Below are 16,625 nucleotides of genomic sequence, written 5' to 3' on the forward strand. Positions count from 1 at the left end.
ACAATATTGCCCCCTGGATGTTTTTGACGCTAAAATGGTGTATCTTCCAATTAGGCTTTAATTAAAGGGTTTCTTAACTGTGTCTTTTCATGTTTTGAAGACAACAAATTGGTGAGGACTTGCAAAACTCAGGTGAGCCACAAATTCAACACACAAGCACACACATGTTCCTGCAAACAACAGTAACAACAATAATAACATCTTTATTATATATAACAACAAGAAATCATATATAATCATATGTATATTGTAGTATAATGTTAATATAGGCATATTGTTTTGTTTGTCAATAGAACTTAGATGTTGCTTTTTCCATCATGCGTTGTTTTGTATTTTGTTCAGGCTTAAGCAGGATGATATAGCACTTAGGTGCAAATAAGCAGAAAAGCAAACCAGTACTTGAGGATAAAATAGCAAATATCTCAACAGCTACAGTAAATTTTCCAGGAGAACTGACATATGCTGGTATAAATGTGATCCATACAGCACAGAATATGAGCATACTGAATGTGATGAATTTGGCTTCGTTAAAGTTATCAGGCAGTGTGCGAGCCAAAAAAGCCAGAATAAAACACAAGACAGACAGTAGGCCGATATAACCCAGCACAGCCCAGAAACCTATAGTAGAACCCAGACTGCACTCAAGAATGATCTTTTCCTTATAATATTTCATATTTTTGTAAGGAAATGGAGGAGACATTGTAAGCCAAAGCACACAGATAAGAACTTGTATAAGTGTAAAGGAAAAAACACTTAGTCGTTGTTGTGCAGGCCCAAACCATTTCATGACATTACTTCCAGGAAGTGTAGCCTTAAAGGCCATTAACACCACTATTGTTTTTCCCAAAACACAGGAGATACAAAGAACAAAAGTGATCCCAAATGCTGTGTGACGCAACATACAGGACCACTCAGTAGGCCGACCAATGAAAGTAAGTGAACAGAGGAAACATAGACATAATGAGAAGAGCAACAGGAAGCTCAGCTCTGAGTTGTTGGCTTTTACTATGGGGGTGTCTTTCTTACTGTAAAACAGGATGGCCACCAATACAGTTATTCCTACTCCAAACAGTGAGAAAAAGACTAGCACTATACCCATAACTTCTGTGAATGACAGAAACTCTATAGCCTTTAGCACACATTTATTTTTCTCATCATTAGACCAGTATTCCCCTGGACACTGCTTGCAGTTATTTGAATCTGGAAAGGAAGTTGTTTTTACTATGGTTAGAGATAGATAGATAGATAGATAGATAGATAGATAGATAGATAGATAGATAGATAGATAGATAGATAGATAGATAGATAGATAGATAGATAGACAGATAGATACATACATACATAAAATTATTTATGAACTCGTTTCATAAAAAACTGCACCCTGAAGAGCAGAAGAAGACCACAAAAAGAGCAACTAACCAATTTTCTTTGGAACTTTGAGATGAACTGAAGATTACCTGTCTCATTACTGATTTCTCCTTCTGCACATGAAATACAGTCATAACAGCAGACAGGTCTTCCTTTCTGTGCAGCCTTTCTAGTGCCTGGAGGACAGCTCTCACTGCACACAGACCTTGGCTTACATTGAGAAATTTTATTATGTGAAATTACTCTGTACGTATTATGCATATATGTATGATTTTGGCATTATGGCTACCCAGTTTAAACACTGAACAAACTTTGTTATTGCCATTTACCTTCAGCTGTCCTCCAGTCCAGATTATATTTTCAGTCTTAACCACAAAGCGCTGGTCAGGGGGGAGTGAGGCATCATAGTATCCCACGGATTTAAATTGGATTGATCCATTTGAGTCCTGCTGCCAGTTCACAACTTCATATTGGGCTACTGTTGCACCAGTGCTGTCAAACCAAACATAATCTCCAAACTTTACAGTGAAATTTACCTTTTTCAGAGCCTCAACCACCTAGTAAAAAGACATATCAGATGTAACTGACAAATTGTTATACAATGTCAACCAGAAATAATTTAGTCTTTATCTTTAACTATTCAGATCAATTCTGTATCTATGTATGTATTTATTTATTTTAGTGCTGTCAATGATTACTTGTGATTATTCATATGCAAAATAAAACCTTTTTTTTGGTTACATAATATATGCTTGTGTGTTGTGAAAATGTATTATGTATATGTAAATACACACACATGCATGCCTACATTTTAAAAAAAAAGTGATATAAATATATTTGTATATTAATTACATGAACATACATGTAAATACATGTAAATATTAAAAAAATATATATTTTTACATACTTGCTGTGGTTGTATTGTCAGGCCTTTCTCACAACCTTTTTGTTGTCTGCATTTGAGTAGAACATGCACTGAATGAGCCACAGCATAAACTGCTTTGTAAACGTTGCTTGAAAATCTGTGCTCAGGCACATCTTCATTGTAATTTTTCAACACAAGCAGATCCTGATATCTGCTGCAATTTACTTTGATTTGAGAATCATTACCTTCACTCCGTGAGCAGGGTAAAGCTGTGTCCCAGAATGTTTTTATAACATAATCAGCAAAACCTTCGATATTGATTTTTCTCATTGCAAACCCCAGTGAACCTCCCAGAACATGAAAGGTTGTTGGAGTGATTAAACTTTTTGAAGTTGTCCATGCCTCCACACCGACTAGTTGGAGGCCCGTAATGTTCTGAAAACTTAGCTGTTCAATTAATAAGCTCATCTCAAGAAATGAAATAAATGCAACAATCACTTTTGCTGTGCCTTTTTTTATTGTGTCTACCACTTTTTTGAGTTTTTCATACTCTGTTCTGTAGAATTTCACTGAGTATTCCACACAGATCCCTTCCTTCTGAGCCGTGTTGAGAAATATGGCCATACCATTGTTTCCATAGTCATTGTCACTGTTCACAGCTCCAACCCAAGACCAGCCAAAGTGCTTAACTATATATGCAAGCGCTCTGCCTTGGTGATAATCACTAGAAATAGTCCTGAAGAATGATGGGTAATCTTTTCTATTGCTAAGACATTCACAGGAGGCAGCATGACTAATCTTAAAAAGAGAGACAGATAAGAAGAAACAGTGAAATTGTTAATATGAAAGGTGAAAGGTGAAAAAAAAGTCTTATTTTCCACCTACCACTGGAATTTTAAAAGGTCCTGTAGTTCTGGACAAAATTACTGTGGCGGAGGACTCTGTTTCCCCAATAATAGCATGTATAGGAGAATTTCCACTGCATGTGTCCCGTGCTACAAACTCTAAACCATTCATTAGTCCCATAGTTGCACTCATAGAAGACATTCTTGAACTACAGGTATCATAAATTTTGTAGCCAATAGACACATTTGGAAGCAAACTTTCACTTCTATTAATCTCTTCAATGGCAAAGATCATGATTTGAGCTAGTCGAAAATCTCTCAGATTGACACTGTGAAAACATTAAACCAGCAAACAGCAACTAAATAAATAAACAGATAAAGACCATTTTGAAGTAAAAGAAATGCATATTTGTAAAAGAAATGTACTAAATTTCACATATTATAACAGACCTGGTACATGATAGTAACTGAGGTTTTTGTGTAAACTTGAATGAAGATAATGTCTCTATGCTGTGTACTGGAAAAAGTGCTCCGATAGTTATGTCTCCTTCCTTGAAAAGCAGAGGGTCCTTAGGTTCACCCATTATCTGACAAGGAGTGTTCTCTGCCTGTGCTTGAAGCTGAATGAAACACAGGAGTACGTAAAGAAACTGAAGCATCCCAAAGACTAATCTCAACAGCATCTGCCAAATGCACCTAATAAAGTATTTCGACTTTTATAGACATCATTATTATGGATGAATGATTGCAAATGTAGCCAGTGACCTCACATATTTTCCATGTTTTCTTTATTAAGTGAATCAATCTTTGTAGTTTAGCTACTTTTATATATAACACAAAACAACAGAAAGTAAACATCTCAGAATGTGTACTAAAGCTATTTGTGTATACCGTCTAGTCCATGTGTATGGGTAATTGACAGATACATGGATAATATATTTTTTAACATTGTGTCTAATTGAATATTTACTATTCTAGTAATATTTCACTATAATCACCCCAAAAGGTCTTGAAGTTCACTTAAACTTGTGTCCTTTTAACAAACAAATATATATATATATATATATATATATATATATATATATATATATATATATATATATATATATATATATAACCTCTTTCACACCTGACTGTTACATAATCACACTTTATTTACCTGCCAGTTTTATCATCTGTTTAATTTTTATTTATTTTTTTAGTTTTTTTTGTTTTAGTGTTCTAATTAACTTTTGGATGTTTACGAAACTGCATATCTTGTGTTTCAGTACAGTATAGCTCTGGCAATGTTTGTGATTAAATGATTATTTTTTGTTTTTAAGTTCATTGACGTATCTATAAAATTTACACCAGTCAGTTTTGCACTATGTAGAGTGTCAATGTTAATTTAACAAATAAATGTTTCACCAATAAATAACAAAAAACCCTTGGCGTTTCATGTCAAAAATGACTGGCCTACAAAAAGTTAAATAAAGCTTAGAAATCTCTTGTACTTCAGTTTAAGTGAAACAAGTATTATTTGTAATATATATATATATATATATATATATATATATATATATATATATATATATATATATATATATATATATATTTTTTTTTATTTTTTTTTTTTTTTTTTTTTTTTTTTTTTTTTTTTTGCCAAGCGTAGAGAATGACACTAAGTCAATTTAATGTTGAATAGTGATTTCAACCGACTACGCCACCTAGGGTATGAACTGAGACCCCAAGAACTCACTAATGAACAGGTCCATGTCAAGGGTGGAACAGTGTAAAACACTAGATGAAAAGCTCAAATACAAGTTCTTTATTACATTCAATTACAAAAAGGAGTCCAACATCCGCGCTCAAACCAGTCCAGATTGAAAGCAATCCCAGTGGTGACTCACGCTGTTCGTTTCCCCGACTGCACTGTACAGGACTGTATGTTCACTATAAGCCACCTCAACCAAATGCAAAGTACCTGTGTCACAAACACCAATGCAGGCACTCAAACCTCTTCTCTTGCTCGTCTTCTGCTTGTCCAGTTTTAAATCCAATTACACGGTGCTGCCCCCTTCTGTCTCAAGCGATCATCTCTTTTAACACTTACGATTCCAGTCCAAGATCTAATCTAAGATTTTAAATTCCTATATGTGCTCAAAAAATGTTACGTGCATTCATTAAATATATTATTTTTGCTTGGCGTACCTATGTCATGACATCATCCCATGTAATCTTGTATATGTCGTTATTGAATGAAGTACATCAGATAAGGGGATTGAACAGTGTTTCTTGTATGGTCAATTTAATTAATTTATTTAATTGTTAAGGGTAAATACTTATGAAAATGTCACATATAATTTGGTGCTTATATGTACATTCTGAGTATCTTATCTTTTTTCTACAAAAATATGTGTTTTTTGAGTCACAGTGTGGACACTTCAACATTTGAATTGTATAGAATAAGAGAGTGTTAAATAGCCTGTTGATCATATTTTCTTCTATTATGAAAAGCGCTGAGGTTTTGATATAGGCATGGGCTTTTATTATGCACTGTCATCACTGTAGTGATCTCTCTCTTTTTCTCATTTTCATTATTCATCTTTATATAGTTCTTTCAGAAGTACTACACACACTGGTGCCGCAAGCACATACAGCATATTTGTTAACTTGACAGCGCAACCTGTTCATTACCAAAATAAAAATATAGTTAAAGAAACATAAAAAGTTGCACTGCTCAATTTAAATAGTACATACAGTCTGCCATTCAGCATAAGCACCACCTTACTGTGCAGTTGATTTAGCCTATATTTTAGAAAGAAAAGTCTTGGTTACATATGTAAACCTTATTCCCTAAAGGAGGGAATGGAGACTTAAAGTTTAATGGACTTTGAGTGTATTAAATTGAGCCAATGCACATTGGCATGCGCTGATTGCATGCAACTGCCACTGTGTGAGACAGTGTGAGTATAAGAAAGGTAGAGTGTGCAATGCTGAGCTGGTGACCAAAGTGCCATGACTGCTGCCCCTTCCAGTGTCCTGTCCAGCGTGTCCACAGGGTGTCCTGCCTCTGAGTCAGTAAATCCTTCCTCAGAGGAATTGGCCAAGGAAGGGCTATCACGAGGAGCATGAGTTCTGGAAAGCAGATTTGAGTGGGTCAATAAGGCACCATTAACAGGACCTACTACTCATCCTCCCTAAGCTTGCATACTGGAGAAGGGCCTGGGGTCAGCAGAAGAACAACTGGCAATGAGCATTTTCTAGAGAGGCCAACAGGTCTACCTGGGCTTCTCCAAAATGACTCCAAATCAGCTGAGCCATTCTAGGATTGGAGTCACCACTTTCTGGGAGTGCAACTTGGGACAGGCCTGGTTTTACAGGCCTGTAATGTGAATTGCACAAAGTGACTTCAGATGCTTCTGTTTCCAAAGGAGTATGTGGTGGGTGAGTTGTGACATGCAACAGGGGCGCAAAACCTCTGAGACGGTTGATGTACACAATGGTTACAGTGTTGTCTGAAGCACTCGCTGGCCCGCAAGCCTGTCTAGCGTATCCCAGCAAATGGTGGTGGAGGAATCTGTGTAGATCACAGCATGCCTGGAGACCTGTTCCAGAGGCAGGCTGGTGTCACTTGGACCTGGTCAGTACCGTGTTTCCATGCATATCTTGGGACTCAGCCAGGAAGCCAGTGTTGAAGTGGTCTCATATGAAGGAGTCTCAACAATGTGACTGCCGCTGCAGCTGCCATATGCCCCAGGAGCCTCTAAAAATTATTCAGTGGGTCCGCTGTCCTGCTCTTAAACATATTAATGTGATTCAACAAAGAGCACAATCCTGCATAAGGCATGCTATTTGTTTGAGTCCAGTTCCATCCCGAGACCCAGAGACGCACCATGCACCAACGCAAAGGAGGAGGCAACACTTCGGTTGGAGTAAGCTCTTACCCTAGGGGGCAAGGTACCCCTGGTACGCCAAGGTGATGGCATTCACTATCCAGTGGGCCAACCTCTGCTTGCATGTTTCATATGAAGCAAACCAAGCAGCGTGACTACAACTGTGGAAGCCTTATGCCTCAGGAGCATCCTGATGTTGTATAAGCCTTAAGCCTTCTGAACAAAAGCTTGCGCAGGGCCCGGTTCAGAACTCGCAGATCCAGGATCGGTCAAGGGCCACCCCCTTTCTTGCGTACAATAAAGTAGGGGCTATAAAACCCTTTCTCCACTTCGGCTGGAGGGGCCGGCTCAATTGCATCCTTTGCCAGGAGGACAAATCTCCTCTTACAAGATAGGAGTATTCTGGGTTGCCACAGAAGTATTGAAAATGCCACTGAACCTGGGAGGTCACTGGGTGAATTGAATCCCATAGCTGAGCTGAATCGTCAGGATAAGCCAGCTAGGACTGGGTAGTGACATCCACACATTCAAACTATTCACGAGTGGCATTGTTGGCCTTGATGGGGTCTCAGCATGAGGTGGAGTGGATGTTGTTGCTGCGAGGAGTGCCCTTGGCGATGAGCAGGCAGAGACGAAACCTGCGGCGGAGCAGTGGCAGCTGTAGGATCATGCCAGGGGAGGATGTGCTGAATGAAATGTGGTCATTTCCTCAGTCTGCTCTTTTTGCCGTTCATTCTGTAGCCACTACACCATTGACTGTCCGGACTCTCAACCTACAAAGCAATCCAGATCATTCATTAGTGGGGTCAGTATCTGTAGGATTAACAAACAACCCAATGGTCACAACTTTGATGGTCCATTGTGAAAATTTGAAGTAATCAAGTTTATTCAGCATTTTCTCACCCTCCTAACACATCATGTCCTTTGTCATGACATCAATCTAATTGAGATTGCCGAAAACAAAAGGTTGCCGAAAATGAAAAAAACACTTGCCATTCTTATCACAATAATCATGTTCACTGGTCTCTGATGCAGGGAGTAATCCTTCCAGATGTATTCTAAATCAAGTTTCAGTAGAAACCAAGGATAAACTGTTTTGGACTCAACAGGACCAGATGGAGAACCAAGAGCAGATTGTTTCACTGTTCTTTTGTTTAAAAGGTTAATTAATCTCAACCTTTATCAGAACTGGGCAGGTTCTGTTAACTTTGACGGCTCCAGGGAGAAAAAATGCACTATTCAACAACCTTCATCAAGCACTTTAAGATGCTCTTAAATTCCACCCTTGCACCCCACAACTTTTCTACTTAAAAAAACAATCCAGCAGAACTCACCGGAGCACTTCTGATAATAACCTATTATATTCTTTCTCAGTCATATAATAAAAGTTTTGTTTTGAAATGGGAGCCTTTTATTTATTTGTCTAAATTATATTTAATATTAGGACATTAAAGTGTACTACATAGTATTAGTGTCACGAATGAGCGGTCTGAGGCGTATGGATCCATGTGCAGGCTTTTATTAAACAAAGGCATGGTCATAACAGGCAGGCGGCCAAACAGGGCTAACAGATATATAGGAGGCGGGCAATAACGAAATAGACAGGCAGAAAGGTCAGGTCAGGCGGCAAAACGATCAGAGAATCAGAGAACAGACAGGGTCAAAACCAGAAACTATAAACCACGAACGATCTAACTATGAGACAGGCGAAACAATGCAACCTGCAGGTGAGTGGCTTGCTGCAGTCTTTATAGTCCAGGAACAGGAAGTTAACGCAGAGGAGTGGATGCAGATCACCCAGAGGTCAGGCTCCCTCTGCTGGCTTGGTGACATAGCCCTCCTAGGAGCGACTCCTGGCGCTCCACAAAACAAAACATAACCGTGAGCTTGGGAGGGGTTCCGGGAGGGAGTCAGCAAACTGAGACCAGGGAGGAAGAGACGGTGGGAGGAGCAGGGTGAACCAGCGGCGCTGGAGGTCCTAGGCAATACCGCAGGCTTCGGCGACTGATGCGGAGACGGGAATGAGAAGGACGCCGCGGAGCCAGAGCGACAGAGGACTGAGGTGGGCCGGGGAAGGGAGGAGCCTGACAGAGCCGGAGGAATGGAGGGACGAGGCGAAGCTGGAGGAGTGGAATCCTGAGGCGACGGATGGTCGACGACCGACCAAGGCGTAGCCGGAGAGACGATGGAGCCTGGTGAAGCTGGTGGAATGACAGAGCACGGTAGAGAGGAGGGAGCTAGGAGCCTAAGGGAAGCCGGGCGGGTCTACAAGCCGAGGTGGAGTCTGGGACTCGGAGGCGGGACGGTGAAGCGAGGATCCTTCACCCACGGCGGCGATGGAGACTGGCAGACCCGTGGCGAGCTCCAGGTGGAGGTGGAGGATGAGTGCAGGGGCTGCTGGGATCCATTGTTGACGTGTAGCAAGGGTGGAGGGTGGGTTAACTTGAGGCTTTGCACGCAGGCGCGGGCACTGGAGGCTTTGCACGAGGCGCGGGCACTGGAGGCTTTGCACGAGGCGCCGGCACTGGAGGCTTTTTGCACGAGGCGCGGACACTGGAGGCTTTGCACGAGGCGCGGGCACTGGAGGCTTTGCACGAGGCGCCGGCACTGGAGGTTTTGCACGCAGGCGCCGGCACTGGAGGCTTTGCACGCAGGCGCGGGCACTGGAGGCTTTGCACAAGGCGCGGCACTGGAGGCTTTGCACGCAGGCGCCGGCACTGGAGGCTTTGCACGAGGCGCGGGCACTGGAGGCTTTGCTGGGCAGGCGGCAGCCATCTTGGGAAGCGGCGCTGGGCAGGCGGCAGCCATCTTGGGAAGCGGCGCTGGGCAGGCGGCAGCCATCTTGGGAAGCGGCGCTGGGCAGGCGGCAGCCATCTTGGGAAGCGGCGCTGGGCAGGCGGCAGCCATCTTGGGAAGCGGCGCTGGGCAGGCGGCAGCCATCTTGGGAAGCGGCGCTGGGCAGGCGGCAGCCATCTTGGGAAGCGGCGCTGGGCAGGCGGCAGCCATCTTGGGAAGCGGCGCTGGGCAGGCGGCAGCCATCTTGGGAAGCGGCGCTGGGCAGGCGGCAGCCATCTTGGGAAGCGGCTGGGCAGGCGGCAGCCATCTTGGGAAGCGGCGCTGGGCAGGCGGCATCCATCTTGGGAAGCGGCGCTGGGCAGGCGGCATCCATCTTGGGAAGCGGCTCTGGGCAGGCGGCATCCATCTTGGAAAGCGGCTCTGGGCAGGCAGCCATCTTGGGAAGCGGCTCTGGGCAGGCGGCGACCATCTTGGGAAGCGGCTCTGGGCAGGCGGCACCATCTTGGGAAGCGGCTCTGGGCAGGCGGCAGCCATCTTGGAAGCGGCTGGGGCAGGCGGCAGCCATCTTGGGAAGCGGCGCTGGGCAGGCGGCAGCCATCTTGGGAAGCGGCGCTGGGCAGGCGGCAGCCATCTTGGGAAGCGGCGCTGGGCAGGCGGCGACCATCTTGGGAAGCGGCTCTGGGCAGGCGGCGACCATCTTGGGAAGCGGCTCTGGGCAGGCGGCGACCATCTTGGGAAGCGGCTCTGGGCAGGCGGCATGCGACCATCTTGGGAAGCGGCTCTGGGCAGGCGGCGACCATCTTGAGCAGCGGCTCGGGAAGGCGACCATCTTGGGCAGCGGCTCGGGAAGGCGACCATCTTGGGCAGCGGCTCGGGAAGGCGGCCATCTTGGGCAGCGGCTCGGGAAGGCGGCCATCTTGGGCAGCGGCTCGGGAAGGCGGCCATCTTGGGCAGCGGCTCGGGAAGGCGCGCCATCTTGGGCAGCGGCTCGGGAAGGCGGCCATCTTGGGAATAAATGCAGTGTCTTCTTCCATAATACCCAACGTGAGAGCTGACCCTACAGTCACTAAACCAAACTCAATAAAGTGTGCAAGTGATTCACGTGGACCCTCTTGAACAAGTTGTGTTTTGAGTGGCTGATTTATTCCTCGTGAAAAATTCAATTAGCAAACAGTCCGGTAAATCAGAGAAGTAAGCCAGGTCCAGAAATTCCTGAGTATAATCCTCAAGTGATCGGGTGCCCTGCTTGAGGGTTAGCAAAGACATTGCAAGGTGCATACCTGGCCATGGTTCGGTGAAAAGCCGCTGGATCCTGGTGTGAGGTTGCATTCTGTCACGAATGAGCGGTCTGAGGCGTATGCGGATCCATGTGCAGGCTTTTATTAAACAAAGGCATGGTCATAACAGGCAGGCGCCAAACAGGGCTAACAGATATATAGGAGGCGCAGGCAATAACGCAAATCCAGAGACAGGCAGAAGGTCAGGTCAGGCGGCAAACGATCAGAGAATCAGAGAACAGACAGGGTCAAAACCAGAAACTATAAACCACGAACGATCTAACTATGAGACAGGCGAAACAATGCAACCTGCAGGTGAGAGTGGCTTGCTGCAGTCTTTATAGTCCAGGAACAGGAAGTTAACGCAGAGGGAGTGGATGCAGAGATCACCCAGAGGTCAGGCTCCCTCTGCTGGCTTGGTGACAATTAGAACATTATACTATACTACAGTATAGTATTTACATTAACATAAGGCCAAATCTAAATGGTTTTCTTCCCTTTCCTTTAAAGTAAATATAGAAAGATATATTTTAATCAGGGCTTTTCAAAACATCTGTTCACTCAGTGCAATCATAAAAAAAGGTGCAGTGTTAAGTCAGCTAAATAAGGTCGTATATCATCATATATTTTAATGAAAATCGCTTTTTTTTTTTGAAGAAGAAGAAGGGAGGGCAGAGTGTTACATGAAGCTTGTAGGGAATAAATTGTAAGGAAATTGGGTTGCCAGCCACTTACTGTGTTTTTACAGAACTACTACTGTAAACAGAATTAACAGTCTAGTACTATGTACAGTTTATGTACAGTGTAAGGAGGTGAATCAAAACCTGTATATGCATTAAGACTGATCTGAGAAGGGTCAAAAAGAGTAAACAACTAGATGATCCAAATTTAATCACAACTAGAGGGATCAGCAGTTACATTTTAATAAATATAACTAAATCACGAAAGATTGAAGTCAGATAAAATTATGTATAAGGTCAGTACTACAATTGGAAACAAAAGATTAACAAATATTAGCGAGACTCAAATTTTAACGAGACTCAAAGAAAAGACCGAACACGCATTGACCTTCGACCAGGGCCTCTGGATTCCGTTCTGCAGGAAAAGGGGGACCGTTACAGTTGGTGACCCCGACGTGATCTCCTGTGATCTTCTGTCGGAGAAGGTCTTTTCAGCGCGAGCTCCAAGAAGAGGTTTGAGCTTCTTCTCTATTCTTCAGCTGCTGTGGTAAGTCAATTCTTTTTTGCCTTTTAGAAGTGTGAAGGGAAAGTGTACACGCCCCCCATATAGGCACATTTGTAGAATGAGTCGGAATACTCATTGTTAGACCGAGAAATCCGTGGGGCTAAGAATTAGACGAAACCACACAAATTCACAGGGAAAAGATAGCAGCAGAGTAGGTGAGGAATGAAGAATCTCGATGCGATTATCAAAGTTGGAAGAACATCAATCATTTCAATCAATCATTTTTATTTATATAGCGCTTTTAACAACACAGGTTGCATCAAAGCACTGTACAGTATAAGGTAGAAGAGTACAATGATAGGGATGTATAATGACGAGAGTGACCAATTTCTTATTAAATGCAGAGACGGTCGATATTTAAAGAGACTGTACATATCGCTGATGTAATTTCTACAGGGCTTGCTTTAATGTTGTTCTTTCAGGTGACTACTCTGCCCTCACACACCCTCAACCAGCGCAGCCTGCTCCGACAACAATTTGGCTGTAGACATCGGACTGAGTTCACCTCCTCATGGTCCCTTAGGCACCACTCAGAGTTTGGCCCAATGGACCAGGGAAGGACTGTAAGCAGGTGAATCAAAACCTGTACATGCATTAAGACTGATCTGAGAAGGGATATCCAAAGGAACAAAAGAACTTCAAAAAGAGAGTAAACAACACCCCAGTAATCACTTATATTATGGAAAAGATTAAGAAGTATCAGTCTGAGTATATAAGGAAAGTGACAAAACACAACAAGGCGCGATTCTGTAGCCAGATCGGCCCATAGTGTGGTGTGTGTCTTCATACACTACACTATGTACTTTTAGAGACCAGGCATACTGACCTTTTAAGTTTGTTTTATTTTGTTTTGTGTTATTTTTGTACTGCTGATCAGTTGTGCAAATGTTTATCAATTATACCAATTTGGAAACTGTTCTTGCCTGGCAAAATAAATGTTAATCTTGGTTAACTTCTGAGGTTTTCCGCATTGTTGGCATGCTAGGGTGAGTCAGATCAACGATCGATGGATGGAGTCGCCTTGAGATCTTGACTTCTGGCCACGAAAAATGGCTTAGCATGCTATTACTAACGCATAAAAATTACTCTTTTGAGTTTATCGAGGAGATGGCTGCATTAAGGTAAGCGATCTACGGGTAGCCTCTGACTAAGACCTGGACTAGCCCAGATGTGTCTTGAGTCTGTTCTGGCCAAACTAGGAAATATTATAGTTAATTAATGATCCAAATTTAATCACAACTAGAGGGATCAGCAGTTACATTTTAATAAATATAAAATCACAAAAGATTGAGTCAGATAAAATTATGTATACGGTCAGTTCTACAATTGGAAACAAAAGATTAACAAATATTAGTGATTTTTAACGAAATGCAAAAAAAGACTGAACACGCATTGACCTTCGACCAGGGCCTCTGGATTCCGTTCTGCAGGAAAAGGGGGACCCTTACAACAGTAATTTTCCCTAAAGGGAATACTGTAGTTAGTGTTTTTCATTCTGTACTCTTCAACTGAATAAAGTACATTAAAAAATGCTTACTGGTCACAACAGGAAGTAGAATACAACAATTTCTGAGTTTTACAATGTTTTATTTTTTTTAGGCAAAAACACAAGCAAATTGCTCAATGTGAACATATTTAGACCTGTGAGTTAACAGTGCTGTACTATTTTTGTAAAACATGTCCAGTTTTCTTTAAAGTTACTTTCCCTTTTTTGGCCTTTGATCCACATTCAGGATTTATATTGTCACGGTTTGAGGAGAGATGAGGCAGGCAGACAGGAGAATACTTGAACTTTTTAATAAACTTAGGAGCGGCGAAACGCCGAGCAAACATTTGCTCAAAACAACGTAAACACAACAGGAAATACTCAAGTGTGGGAAGTCCTAGTCAGAAGGGGTATTCCGCAGGAGTGTAGCTAGCGAACGTGCAGACGGAAGCGTGAGGTCGTAACTTCAATCCCAGCTGAAGAACGACTGGGCTTCCAGTGTATATATGGGAGTGAGTTGATTACTGACAGGTGTGGTGAACAGGTGGTTAGAATTCAGGTGATGATGAGCGGGTGATTGGCGTGGGAGACGGTGATCTGGCGGGTGTGTTTGTGACACTACCCCCCCTCGAACGGCGACGGGGACGGCCACGGGGACGTGGAGCTGGGCATTCCGGATGGGCCTGGTGAAAGTCTCGGAGGAGTGTTGGGTCCAAGATGTCATTGCGGTTTACCCATGACCGTTCCTCTGGGCCAAAATTCTCCCAGTCAATTAGGTACTGGAGGCGCCGCCCTGGCCGCAGAGAGCCAAGGATTTCCTGTACCCGGTAGATGGTCTCGTGGCCTCGATCTCGGGAGGCGGGGGTGGTTCCGGGTCTGTGGAGGGAGGAAGAACAGGATTAGTGTATTTCTCCAGTTTGAGGTAGAGGTGGTGGTATCTCAGGCGGGTTAGGACTTGACGTACGTGTAGGCGATGAGTTGGTCGATCAGGGGAGTAAATGAGGATGTTGTCAATATAGATGATGAGGAATCGGTTTAGCATGTCTCGGAAGATCTCATTCATGAAATCCTGGAACACTGAGGGACTGTTGGCGAGGCCATACGGCATGACAAGATATTCGTAGTGTCCGGTGGGAGTGATGAACGCTGTTTTCCATTCGTCACCCCTGCGGGTACGAATAAGATTGTAGGCGCTTCGGAGGTCGATTTTTGTGAAGACGGTGGCTCCACAAAGGTTCTCCAAAGCGGCAGGAATGAGAGGAAGTGGATAGGCAAATTTGACGGTTTGGGAGTTGAGGGCTCGGTAGTCGATGCAGGGTCGGAGGCCACCATCTTTCTTGGCCACGAAGAAGAAGCTGGATGCGGCTGGCGGGGTAGATGGACGAATGAAACCTTGTTGGAGGGCCTCCTCCACGTACTCCTCCATCGCCGCCCTCTCCGAACCGAACCGGGTGGTATACATGACCTTTGGGAAGATTGGCACCTGGCAGTAGGTCGATGGCGCAATCCCATGGCCGGTGTGGAGGAAGGTGAGTAGCCACCGACTTGCTGAACACATCCTGGAAATCCTGGTACGGTTCGGGAATTGGTGTGTCGTGCTCGGGCTCTGGACTTTCCACTGAAGTGGATCCTACAGGTATGGAAGGAAAATTACAAACAGGCAGGGGTAGATTCCTCAAACAGTTTTGGAAACAGGAAACACTCCATTTTAGGATTTCACCGGTTTTCCAGAGGATGTCAGGCTGGTGTTGCTCCAACCAGGGTCTCCCGAGCACGACATCCACCACGGCGTCCTCTAGGACGAGGAGTTGGAGTTCCTCCAGATGAAGCTGACCGATCTGAAGGGTGAGAGGTGGTGTGGTGCGGTGTACGCGGCCCCGGCCCAGCGGGGTTCCCTGGATGGTGCTGATGCTGTAGGTAGTGTCATTTGAGTGAGAGGGGATCTGGTATCTGTGGAGGGTCTTTGAGGAGATGAAGTTTCTGGCAGCGCCGGAGTCCACGAGGATATACACTGGGAAGAGGCGGTTGGCATGGATCAGTTGACCAAAAATATGTGGTAGGTTGGTAACTTGGGGAGTGAAGCGAATCGTACTCACCGCCGGGCGTGGGGGCCGGACAGGGCAGGTGTTGAGGCGGTGATTCGGTTGTCCACAGTACAGGCACAGGTTGGCAGCAAGTCGGCGGGTGCGTTCGGAGGGAGTGAGATGATAGGTGTCTGTGATCATGGGTTCGTCGGATGGTGACATAGGTAGCTCTGGCGGTAGACGTGACTCAATACAGGCGTTGAGGTGTTGAGAAATGCGGATCGTCTTGTTAATAAAGGTTTCTAGTCCCACCGTGTCGTAATAAATCGCCATTTGTTGGCGAAGCTTCGGCTGTAATCCCCGGCGGAATGCGGCGAGCAGCGCCGGCTCGTTCCAGCCACTAGCTACCGCCAGAGTTCGGAATTGGATGGCGTAGTCGTGAATTCCTGCGTCTGCCTGCCGGAGGTTAAGCAGTTCATCATGTATGGACAGAAGTGAAGTAATGGGTCCAAATACCTCTTTTAAATGATTCAAGAAGACAGTAGCCGAGTTGACGACGGGGTTTCCGGCTGAATGGAGGGCTTCCGCCCACTGCAGCGCTCGTCCTTGTAACAGCGCGATTATGAAGGTCACTTTCGCTGCTTCGGAGGCGAATTGGTGAGCCTGTGACTCCAAATATAGAGAACATTGGAGCACAAAGCCGTTACAGGTTTCAGGTATGGTGACGGTCGAGCGATGGGACATGTAGGAGCTGCAGTGGGTCAGGAAAAAGCCGCGTGGATAGCTGCGGCGAACTCGTGCAGTGGATTCGGCGAGCTGGTAGGTTCGCGCAGCGCTTTTCCTC

The 16,625-nt window shown here is 44.5% G+C and overlaps 1 protein-coding gene across 1 annotated transcript; it reads right to left on the reverse strand.

Moving 5' to 3' along the window:
* Positions 1 to 286: 286 nt before the first annotated feature.
* Positions 287 to 3,737, reverse strand: LOC122362603 (extracellular calcium-sensing receptor-like). The gene is made up of 6 exons (XM_043264140.1): positions 3,529 to 3,737; positions 3,119 to 3,407; positions 2,276 to 3,031; positions 1,698 to 1,925; positions 1,458 to 1,578; positions 287 to 1,200 (listed from the first exon to the last, which is right to left on the reverse strand). Exons 1-6 carry the CDS (start codon positions 3,735 to 3,737, stop codon positions 287 to 289), a joined length of 2,517 nt encoding a protein of 838 aa, XP_043120075.1.
* Positions 3,738 to 16,625: the final 12,888 nt, after the last annotated feature.

This window comes from Puntigrus tetrazona, chromosome 18 (assembly GCF_018831695.1).
Source record: "Puntigrus tetrazona isolate hp1 chromosome 18, ASM1883169v1, whole genome shotgun sequence".
Classification (NCBI taxonomy): domain Eukaryota; kingdom Metazoa; phylum Chordata; class Actinopteri; order Cypriniformes; family Cyprinidae; genus Puntigrus; species Puntigrus tetrazona.